General features: G+C 40.3%; 1 protein-coding gene across 2 annotated transcripts in view; it reads left to right on the top strand.

The window, feature by feature from the left end:
• Window positions 1-12,005, top strand: part of LOC101175682 (receptor-type tyrosine-protein phosphatase N2) — a 373,019-nt gene that overhangs the window by 33,330 nt on the left and 327,684 nt on the right. For both annotated transcript variants that reach the window (XM_023965497.1, XM_023965498.1), the window contains one exon: window positions 2,625-2,738. In XM_023965497.1, coding sequence (XP_023821265.1) covers window positions 2,625-2,738 — 114 coding nt within the window. The remainder of the gene's footprint in view (window positions 1-2,624; window positions 2,739-12,005) is intronic.

The raw sequence follows: 12,005 nt of genomic DNA, 5'->3' as shown, positions 1-12,005 counted from the left end.
GTTTAACTTGAGATTTAAATGTAAATTGCAGCAGAAGTCCAACCTCTCGATATCGTTGATAGGACTTTATGTTGCTGTAAAGCAGTTGGAGTTGTCGTCAGTTCAGTGAATGGCGCTTTCAGCTTGCTATTGCGAAATGCTATGAAATGCCGGAATAAAGGAAATGATGGCAAAATGTAACCTCCGACTGTGACTCGTTTTCTGCATCACCACAGACAAAAATATACAGTTCATACTGGCCAATAGAAGTCCATTCAATGTTTTGCTCCGTTCAATATTTTGCCCTGTAAAGTGGATAAAGAAGGTAGGAAGAACAGGCTGAAGATATCCTTTTTTTTTTTTTTTTTTTTTTTTTTTTTCTTTTAACTTGTTCTGTCCAACAGCTGAGCAAACAGATTAGAGCTGAAGGCTTTTTGTGTTGGACAGGTTTTACTATCACAAAAAGAGGTTATATAGCTTCAAGAAACTAGAGTGTAGATTTGTATAAACCCCTTTTTGTCGTATTATTTTTTATTTATTTGTTACATTTAGTGTGTGTGGGGAGGGAGAGGGGAAGAATGTGAGGGGAGGGTGGAAGAGAGTAAAAGGAAGAAAGGTGAAAAGGTGGGGGATACAAGCACTGGTTTGACTAAGTTATTAATTTAAGCTGTAACAATTATACCAGATCTGCTGGAAAGACGAATGTTACATCAAAGGTGAAAATCTGACACTAAGATGAGCGAGAAAAAAAAACTGTCCATCAATACACTGTAGGTAAGGAGGAGGGATGAAGCAGACAGGGAGCAGTGTGGAGTGAAGATATCCTAACGAGCACATAAACAAAACGAATAATGTCTATGATACACGGATACTTGTGACTTTTCAACTTTTAACTTCAGCTCATCTTATAGTTTTTATGACCAGGCGTGTTGTGGTTTGGGTTCTGATTGTGTTCATTTAACTTCCTGTCTTATTTTGAAGGTTTCTTCCTGCCTGTCTTAGTTTGAGTTTTACTTCCCTGGTCCCGATCTCCCCTGATCGATTTCACTTGTGTCTCGTCATATGCTTGTATGCTTTTATATAAGCCTTGTCTTTTCCTTCCTCTTGTGCTGGTCCGTTCTGTGTGCTACCCTGTTCCTCTGTGTAACCTGTTCTTTGCTTTCTAAGTTTACTGATTCTTGAGAGTCGGGACAAAACACATCCCACGTAAAATAAAACAAAAAGTCTTTTATTATGGATAAAAATCATTAATTTAAAATGGACTGACTTACTGTGCTAGATCTACGGGATTTGTGAATGCTGTTAAGTTTTAGCCTAGATAATTACTTTTCTTAAAGATGTACTTGCTCAAGTGAATGACTAGTGATGAGGCGCCCTATGTTATTTCTCTTGTCCTCTGCATTGGGTCATAATAGCCACCAGCATTGAAAAACATTAAGTCTTTATAATTGTGAAAACATTTGTCAAATTAAAGATGAGAGTTTAAAAAAGAATAAAAAATAAAAAAATGGAACAGTATGAACAGTAAATGGAACAGATTCTGTTTTTCTGAAGGTATTTTGTCCCAACTTAAGAGTTTGGACAAACTTAACTTAAGTGAGTTCCGCAAGATATTAGCAAATAAAATAGAACCAAGATCACCCGTGTTTTTAGTTTTTTTATTGAATGTAATTTGCTTCCATAAGTTTCGGTAGTGTCCTCCATGCCAACATAAGTGTCCGTTTATACGGCGGCTGCAAGTTTAACGGTGAGGCAGACAAATGTATGTATGAAGACGCCAAAGAGCAAGGATGTATGAAGATGTGTCTTGGTTTGATTTAGTGGTACCGACTACAAAAGTCTGACTGAAATGTGGAAAATTCTGTGAAAGCTTATGGAAAAGTTTTGGAAAAACCATGGAAAACCATTGCTAAAAAAGTGCATGAACCCAGTAGGCTACCTTCACAACTACAACTGCCAAAGCACGATGGGGAAGCATCGGCAGAATCTCCAAACTCCTGCCGCTCCACAGAAACTGTCCTAGAAAACGACTTTTTTTTAAAGAAACGGCATAATTGTAAAATTAAAAGACCCCTGGGAACCTTTGTAAATAGATCAAAAGATTATTGGAGTGAGACTTTATGTCGAAGACATTTTCCTGAACATCCTCTGTTCAGCTAACATGCATCTTTGTTCTCTACTGTCTCACATTAACTCTGACTTTGGTGACGTTTCGTGCTGCTTTTGTGGGTATTTGCTTTCCTGCGTCGTCGGTGAAGACAAAACTGCTTTTTATGAACTCCATTTGTTCTGAGTTCTGAAGTTTAGTGTTTTTTGTGTTTCCCTTCATAAGTGAAAATGCTGTTGCCGTTGATGTCTGAATGTTAGTATCCAGCAGTTACTCCAGTTATAATGAAGATGATGTGAGGAATGGAGCTGGGAGTCCAGACGGCTGCGGCAGAGGCGAGGCCTGTTCCGTGCTGCCTGCAGCTTTGATTATATTACTATTTGAATGATGCATTCACTGCGCTCGCCTTATTGCTATTCCTGCAGCAATGTAATTTCCTCCCAAGTGTCACCCTGGGTGCCGTCGCGCGGGAGGCATTGCAAAATAGAAATGTAAGTGGGAATCCTTTTGATGGAAGTCTCTATTTATGTGTCGACAGATGGGATGTTTGGGAAGTGCCACTCTGTCCCGGCGAAGGAGGTTTACACCTACGACGTCTCCCCGTCTGTAGTGCAGCACTTTAGGATTCTGCTGGAGAAGCTCTCCAACAGAGGTACACACACCTACACACACTCACACCTACACACCCTTTAGTACAAGAAAACAAATTATGATCATTTATGATGATTTCCTGGCCTTATGCTATAATATTTGTGCTGTTAGGAGTTTCTTCATTTATAAAAAAAGAAACTCTGACATTTTATTGCTGTGTATGTGGAGATTTTCTTTTTTTGACAGGTGAAAAGTCTCATTTCAACACAATCACTGGAAAGAACTTGCTGAATTGAGTTGGATAACCAATCAATTTTATTTTTTGTATAGTACTTAATAAGCAGGAGTAACCAAAGTGCTAAACATAGTCAAATATGAATAAAATTATTCAACAATAAAATACCATAAGCGAATCAATAAAAGCAGTAAAACAATAAAATTAACAAGCTGGCCCACTGGATCTGCTCACTGCAGTTAAAAGATGAGTTTTTGAAAGTGACTTAAAAACCCTGGCAGGGATCTGGCAGACCTCACAGAAAGGAGGAGAGCATCCCAGAGTTTAGAAGCTGCAACTGAAAAGGCTCTGTCTCCTCTGGTCACAAGCCGAGTCCGGGGAATCATTGAAAGCATTTCATCTTCAGATCTCAGGACTCGACGTTCCGAAAGGTACTAGGGTGCCAGACCATTCAAACATTTAAAAACCAGAAGTGAAATCTTAAAATCAATTCTAAGAGACACAGGCAGCCAGTGAAGAGAGCGTGTGCTCACACCGTCTGGTCCCCAGCAACAGGCGGGGCAACTGAATATTGGACTAACTGGAGACCAGTGAGTGACGTGCGGTGGGGTTCATGGCTGGTGAGGCACTGACGTCATCAGTCAGAGACTAAAAGGGTCACAAACTAGCACCAATGTAAGCAGACAGTTGACGAGAAATAAGCAAATGAAGTAACTAAAAAGAAAACAGTGATGTGCATGCATGAGCAGCAGCTCAGTCAGTGTATGCGGCACAGTCTGGGTGCAGGGGAGGAACGAGTTGCTGGGGCCTCACCTGTCGCTTTGTATTTTTAACAAAAAAAAGGTTAAAATCCCACACAGAAAAAGTCATCATGGAATAAACATGTTTCAAAATGTTAGATTATTATTTTTAATTTAAAAAATAATAATATTCATCTTATTTTTTTAAGCTATATTTTGCAGGTGAGGCTGTGCCATTCTCCCACTTAAAAAGATGAGAGAGGCCTGTATTTCTCATCACAGGTAAACCTTAACTATGAGAACCAAAATGAGAAAAGAAATACAGAACACCACATTGTCTGATTTTTAAAGAACTTATTTGTAAATTATGGTAAAAAAAATACATATTTGGTAACCGACAAACAAGCAAGATTTCTGGTTCTTAGAGACCTGTAACTTCTTCTGTTAAAGGAAACTCTGACCTCCACTCGTAATAATGGCCTCTGTTTGAACTCATTATTGTTGAACTTGTAAAATCCCAACAATTAAATTCTGATCTTACTTTAAAATGATCTCAGACAACAAGTTTGCATTTCCTGATTAAAGTCCTTATTGAGCGTGGGCGACATGTAGATCACTACTCAGAGAACCACAGATCTGCATTTAATTTCCACAAGCCGAACCTCGTAGCTGGAGAAACTGTCAGCTGCCGACATGAGAAGTGTGATCAGAAAACAACAACTCCTCCTCCACCTCTACCTGCAGCTTGAGGAGGAACCACAGCTAGCAGGAAGAAGTTCTTAAAATGGCTTGAAGTCTCTAGCCTGAAGTCACGTCTCCGTCAGCAACATAAAATCCAGCTGTCAGAAGTTAAAAAGTCATTCAGGATAAATGTTTTGTTTGCGAGAGATCTGGCATTGATGAGAACTGAAATCACTAACACCTTATCTGTGGTGGAAGATGAGGCCTGACTCTATACTGCGTTTGCAGAACCAACGTCGACGTATAGTGCCACTAATAGATTTTTGTCCCACTATAGTCTCCAGTGAGGCTTTTATAAGAGTAAGAACAATTTTTTTATTTAAAAGAACAGAGTCCTTAGCCGTCTGAGTCTGTCATAATTACCCAATACTTAAATATAAACGATTATTATCACAAATAAAAACTAAGAGTTTATGCAACTACAACTTTTTAGAGATTTTTCAAGATTGAAAACATGCCAAAGAGTAAAAGGTGTTAAGTTATAGGGAAAAAGACAGTTGTCTTCTTGTTGTTTGCAGCTGCTGTTTCTACTTTTCACCACTAGAGGGAGGCAGAGGCTCGTACAAAGTCCCACTGAGCCGCTGTGTTTCTTCTTCTTTCATCATGCAGCTTTGCTTTGAAGTGAAACACTTTGACTGCAGAGGAAAAAATGGTTCAGATGTTCATCCCTGAAACCATCTGAGTGGCAGGATGTCAAAAGTACAAATCTTGTTTTTGAGCAGTTATGGTCATGGCGATTCTCTGATTTGGATGTTGGCAATCTTTTTTTCACATAAAAAGCCAAAAAATACAGCTTTGTTTTTTTCTGAATCTACAACCAGGGTAAGGTTGGAGAAAATTGACAGTTTTCATAGAGAGCCCATGTTTAAAGGATTTTCTTTCCTCAGAAGTGGAATGAAAAAGGCAAAGAAACGTTCAAGCCCAGATATCTGCAGCAACCATTAGAAATTGAAAAAGTCTAATGATTGGATTTTTTCAATGTTGCTTTGGGTCTAACTGTGAATTTGCATAATAATGAAAGTCTTTTTTAATGTATCTTATCTTGTTAGGTTTTTTATACACACTTCTCATTGGTAATTAGCATTACTACAATACAAGATATATTCAAAATCATAATTTAAAAAATTGTTTATACTTAATTTAAAGTTCAAAAGTGGTATTATGCCTTTAGTGTTGCATCAGCTGTTCATACAGTTTCCTGACCTGATTGTCTCGTCTCCACATTTACCATGAGCTTCTCAACTACATTCATGTGACATTCATGTGACGCACGTTCAAGAATGTGCTTAATGCACATTCTTGAACGCATGTTTAGCCTATGGTGTTCACAGTGGACAATCAGGGAAGGGCGTCTTGGTTTTCTTTTACATCTGCATGTCTGCCACCTACATTTGGAAGAGGCTTGGTATGAAATGTCAAAGCAGTGCAAAAATGTGCAAATGTTGCTCTAGGCTTTTCATAGATCTATTCGAATAAATGAAAAAGTTAGTGTCATATCATTCTGGCCGGGCACAAACCACAATTATGTATTACTCTTTTATGATCAATTTTCGAATGGTTGGCACTTCCGTGAATTAAAGATCTTGTTTATCTCTAACATCACTACCATTTTATAGTCCCTGATTGGTTAAAGTTTGACTTGATTTAACTTTCAATGCATGTTTATTGGCCATGCAGTTTGTGTGTACAGTAGAGCATGAAAACACTCTTAGAAATGTGCACAGCAAACACAAGACTTTTCAACGCGCAAACCCGAAATGTGCATTTATGCTCATCTACATACCGGTAGATTTTTCATCGGAAGTGGCCGCTTTAGAGCGCATTGCCGAGGGCAGTGTGAATGTAGCTTCAGATTCTCAAAACCTCTAAGATCTGGGACCACACCAGAAGTTTGAAACTGTTGTCCTTGGACGAAGTAGAATGTGTGTTATCTAGTGCAGTTTGCTGGAAGACGCAATCAGAGACGCTAAATTCGCATTTGGAGCAGGTTTATCATTCCTTTAAAATCCAACTCCAACCATATTATTTTCTATCGTAAAATCGTTCCCAGTGATCTTTTAATTACGATTATAAAATTTTTAGCCAAAATCAAAAAGCCTTTGTCATTTTTTGAGACATATTTTATGCACAGTGGGAGTAGCTCACACAATTCTGGGTTGTGGGCGGGGCTGTTGATGCTCTGTGTCAACAGCCCCCTTCCCTTACCCTGTCACTGTGGGTTCTGTTTGCATGCTGACGAGGAAGCTTGTAGACTCAAGCTAACATTAGCGATGCCAAAGTAATGAAGAGCAATATTTGATCAATCCAGTCATGCAGATTTGAACCAAAATCGCAGTTCGCTAAAAGGAATTATTAAGATCTGTTGTGTAGCACTAGGTGTTTTTATCCCTCAGTAGATACTATGGCGAAGATAAGATGCTGTCGCAGGCAAACGAGTGGTGGCGTCTTTTGGGTTTTCAAGTCGGTGCCCCCTGTCTTCTGTGTTTCCAGAACACCTCCAGAAGGTTCAGCAGTGAGTCCCAGTATCCCAGATTTACCCCATCAGTCACCAGACATTTGGAAACCCAGGTCAAGTCCTTCCTCTTGATCCCCAACCGTTGACTTCCTTTCTCAGCAGCCCTGGAGAGGTCTTTAACTGCCTTCCCTCGCACTTGCTGTAGAGCCAAATGCTGCTGAGGCACCTGGGAAGGCCAAGCCACTTCCTGGCATAGTCATTAATCATCCTGTCCAACTATTCTACCTTTGACAGTGGCACTTCATAGAGGGCTAGTGGCCAGAGGACACGTGGGAGTAGCCTGTACTGCATGCAGCAGAGCTTCAGTCTCCCAGGAAGCAGGATTCTGTCAATGTTCTAGGCTGCTGGCTATGTCCTTACTGAGCTGCTGTACCTGCTCTTTATCTTTGAGGAAGGCATCATACCAGCAGCCTATGCTCTTCACAAGTTTCCCAGAGACCATTGGGATGGGTTCCTTGCCAATATGGAAGAATTTTGGTCTGACAGCTTCCCCTTAAAGATGGAGATACATCTGGACCTGCTTGGCTTGATCTTCAAGCGAGCCAACTCAATGTTCTTATGTTCTTCTGAAGCTTTCCACAATAGCTGCACTGTGCAAGCCTTGGTCGTAGTCAGTGTGGTGAAGTCATTGATGTAGGATCTGACCAGTTGAAGCCTCAGCCCAGGTCTTATTCTCTGTCCGCCAACCACCCATCGAGACATCTGTATGATGACCTCTTCGACCAGGGTGAATGACAATGAAGAGATGGTGCAGCCAGCCATGATTCCCACTTCCAGGTATTGCCACGCTGCAGTGTACTCTGCTGTTGTCACGCAGAGCTGGATATCCTGGAAGTAGGCCTTGACCAGGGTTGTAAGAGTTGGTGGGACTTTGAAATGTCCACAGGAAATTATGAGGGACTGAGCCAAAGGCATTTGCAAGATCCAGGAACACCAAATGAGGACAACAAAGGTAGATTGCCAGCCTATGAGTTAACATCCTTAAGAAGATTTTTCCTTCAACGTTCAGGAGGCTGATCTGGCAGTAGTGGACTATTTCTTCCGCTTGGGGATGAGTATCCCGCCAGGATGTTGGATTCTTCTTCTTTTTACACACAACCTTCATCCGTTTCCAAAGGAATTGCAAGACACATGGAGAATTTTTGTAGAGCCTGTATGGAACTTTGTTCGGGCGTGAAGCTGATGTGACCGTTGTTCTACGCACAATTTTGTCCACTTCCCTCCACCTCCCTCCACCTGAGTGGACTGGTGTCTAGCTCGTTCATGTTTTCCGGTGTGCCTGCTGGTGGCATGTCAGGAGGGAGTGAAACCTCTTCCCTGGCATTGGTCATCTGCTCAAGATCTTTTCAGATGTTCTTCCAGGACGGCCTTTGATGGAGAGAGACTCTTTCCTTTTTTGAAAGAGTCTTTTAGAAGTGCAATCTTGTTTGCTCCTTCTCTCTGCAGTTGTTCAAGAGGTTTTCCGCCTTCCCAGTGTTGCAAGCCTACCCTTGATCTCTTCGTGCACCAAATTTATTCCCTCCTTCTCCTCCTCTGTGGCCTTCCCCCACTGTTTTTTCAACTGCCGCCTCTCCTTGACTAGCCAGTCTATTTCTTTTTGCTTTCTGAACGTTTGCCCTCGACCACTCCAAACTGTCCCGATCCATATGTGAAGATTAGGTTAAAAGTGATAGTAAACCACTAAATGACACAAGTCATAGACAAAGTAAAAAGCTACAACAAGTGAACTCTTCAGTGTAAAATCTGATTTTTTTCCCCCCAAGTTTTATAAGATTTAGAATTTCTCAAAGACTTCATCTAAGCAAAAATATGGCCCTAAGGTAACAAAATAGACACTAAGGAGGAGGATGGAACAGATGATGGAGGTGCACCAAAGATATCTGTCAAATCATTGGGCTCTATTAATTTTTATGATCTGGGATAAAAATCTAAGAATGTCTTTCCAGAAAGAATATAGAGCTGGACAAGACCAGAACATGTGGGCGTGATTTGCCGGTGCCTGGTGACATCTGTCACAACCTGGGTCCACATCTTTATACATTTTAGAATGCCTGACTTAAGTCCAATGAGCACGGTGGAGAATTTTGCACTGGACCAGACCCTGCCTTGCACATATTTAGAATTTATATACCCTCTGAAAATCTACCTCCCATATATCCCCAGGGATTTCTCTTGACTCTGTTTCCCAACGCTTCTTCATTAATTCCAAAGAGTCAAGACAGACGGAGTAGATATGAGAGTAAAGGTACGCCTAAGAAATGTATGTAGCAGTGACTCTGAGTGCATTGGGGAACTGAGGGAATATTCTATCAGCAAAAATGCAGCATTGAAAATATCTGAATAGGCGTTTTCTGGGTATGCCAAACTTTTCAGACAATTGCTTGAATGATGCAAAAGTTATGTCAATGTAAAAATATTTAAAGGATTTTATACCAAGCGTAGACCTAGTGAATTCCCCAACCAACAGAGAGGGTTGAAAATGATTTTGGCAGTGACAGATGACAGGAGGCCAAATAAGCATTTAAATTGATTTTTTAATTTAATTATATTTCTTGTGTAACAAAAAGAGGCACTCTTAATTGGAGTATTGGCTAAAACTGAGAGTGACACCAGTTTCCCCAACTGGATCAAAGAAAATAATGGGTTAGAGTGTAACCAAACCTGAACTAGTCTAAGGTTAGCCGCAGAATAATAACATTTTAAGTTTTTAAGGGCCATCCCACCTAACATTTTGGGTCTTTGTAAAAAGTCTTTGCGGATCCTAGGGATTTTTTTGTTCCAGATAAATTTTGAAATTATTGTCAATTTTACAAAAAAAATGTATAGGAGAGGAAAATAGGTAGGCATTGAAATAATTATAAAAACTTTGGTAGTGTTCATCTTGAGAGAGTTAATTAGAGGAAAGGAGAAGTACTGACCAGTGATCAAAGTCCTCCTGTATATGACTCAACAGAAGAAAATTAGCTTTATGGATGTCCTTGAACCTGTCAGTTACCTGAACTCCCAAATAAGTAAAACTGTGTAAAGCAATTCTGAAATGAAAGGTATGAAGAGGATATTTGTGCACTGGCTTATTTAGAGAGAATAATTCTTCAAATTTAGTTTGTAACCTGAAATGGCTCCAAATGAGCTAAGTATAGAGAGAACTGCAGAAATAGAGACAGAGAGATCTAAAATATAAAGTAGAAGGTCATCTGCATGAGGAGAAACTCTCTGTTCCACACCATTCCTGAAAATGCCTGTAATTAGGCGTCATCTGGCTAGAATTTGATCTCCAAAATGTTGAGATGATGTACAACCTTGCAGCGGTTTACAAGAGAACTCAGTCCCTTGCAGTTCCACTTAATACATTTAAGGGGCACCTCCATCATGGTCTTGTATTACTCTTGGTTGGACCAATGGAAACAAAATTTGAAGAGTACAGGTCAAATTAAGATTGATAGACTCACAGATTCCACACAAAGTTTGGAACATGTGTTGCTCATAACAAAAACAATATGGCGAAGAAACATAACAGATATACAAATGAAAACTCCCCATCTGGAATCCACCCTCCAACCCACCCCAGCACAAGCATCCCCCCAAATGGGGCACATGCCAAAACTAAGCTAAAAGGCTCCATTGTAGGAGCCACAGCAACTTAACAGGGCTATGAGAGGTTAAATGCGACCCAATAAAAAAGGATCCATATGTAAATGCGCACAATCAAATAGCAAAGAAAAAAGTCATAGAGAAGTAAACACTACTTTAACATAGTATATTGAGTCCCTTTGCTACCACCGATACACCAAGCATCCGAATATTACTCCTTTGAGATCCTTGCACTTTTCTTCCAGACCAGCAGCCTGCTTAGTTAACCTGCTAATAGTGGCCTCGAGCTCAGTGATGTGGCTGCTGTGGTCTGTGGTGGAGTGCTCCAGCTCACCAGTGGTCGAGGCATGAGCTTCAACCGAGCGTTGAAGTAGTTTTCCTTAGCTCCTGCCTGACAGATACAATGTCCAAGCACAGATTAATGGCCAGGTCCTCAATTTTGCCAAAAGTATCAGTCTGATGTCTGATAGAGAGACTATCATAGACAGCAGCATGTTCACATAGAGGTTACCAGCATTGCTGATTGCCTCAGCAGCTGCCGAATTTGGCCCTGCAACCCGCGGAGTCTTGTGTCCTCCCTTCAAGGGCTCTTGAGGATGAGAGCTTGACATTTCAGTTGCTCAGGTGTTAAAATAGATCAGCCAAAAAGGAGCAAAAATGTCTGAGACATAAATTGTGGGCGTTATTAAGCCAAACTGCAGACCGAAATATTTAATTTGGGTCACTTTCCCTCTGAGCACAAAGGACACATCTACTCTCCTGCATGCTTCATCCCTAAAACCCCAATAAATTTGAGAAAATTCATCTCTGCCAAACCCAAACCAATCCCATATTATTGAGCTCCCACCACCATGTTTTACTTCTGTCAATGTGTTTTGCATCAATCACAACATTTTCTTTATTTTTGCATAGTTTTAAAAACCCTTTACATTTGCAGAACTTAACTTATCTTTTTACCATAAGGACGTCACATCACCCATCTTCTATAAATCCTCAAAATCAAATACTGAAATCATGGTAATAATTTTATTCAGTATTTTTGACTTTATGGAACTGTCACTTCACAAAGGTACAAGGTCCACCAATCTACGAGCATCTTCCAGCTTTTCCAGATCTTATTCATTGATGGCTCTGAAATCAAAATGGTTTGACAGTTTGTCAAGCTTTCCTTATGAATTTCAAAACATTACCTGCTGATGAACTTGACAAATTAGTAATCTTAATTTTTGTACTAGATGTTAACTCTCCAAATTTGTAACAAATTTAAATCAGTTTTTTTAACATGCTCCAAATCTCATTTCATGTTCACCTCTTAATAAGACACTTGGGCTTGTGTCTTAAACATCAACAAACCATTCTGGGTGGAATGCCGGAAAGGGTCACTCTTAATTAACATTTTAGTACATTTTACCATTAATCCGGTCTCCTAGAGTTTGCCTGGGAAACTGCAGCAGCGCCAGACGTGGTGGGCCAGCAATTCGAGCCCCCTGCTCCCCCCCTACACCG

The sequence above is a fragment of the Oryzias latipes genome, chromosome 17, assembly GCF_002234675.1.
Source record: "Oryzias latipes chromosome 17, ASM223467v1".
NCBI lineage: Eukaryota > Metazoa > Chordata > Actinopteri > Beloniformes > Adrianichthyidae > Oryzias > Oryzias latipes.
This window is presented reverse-complemented; position numbering and strand designations above follow the sequence as displayed.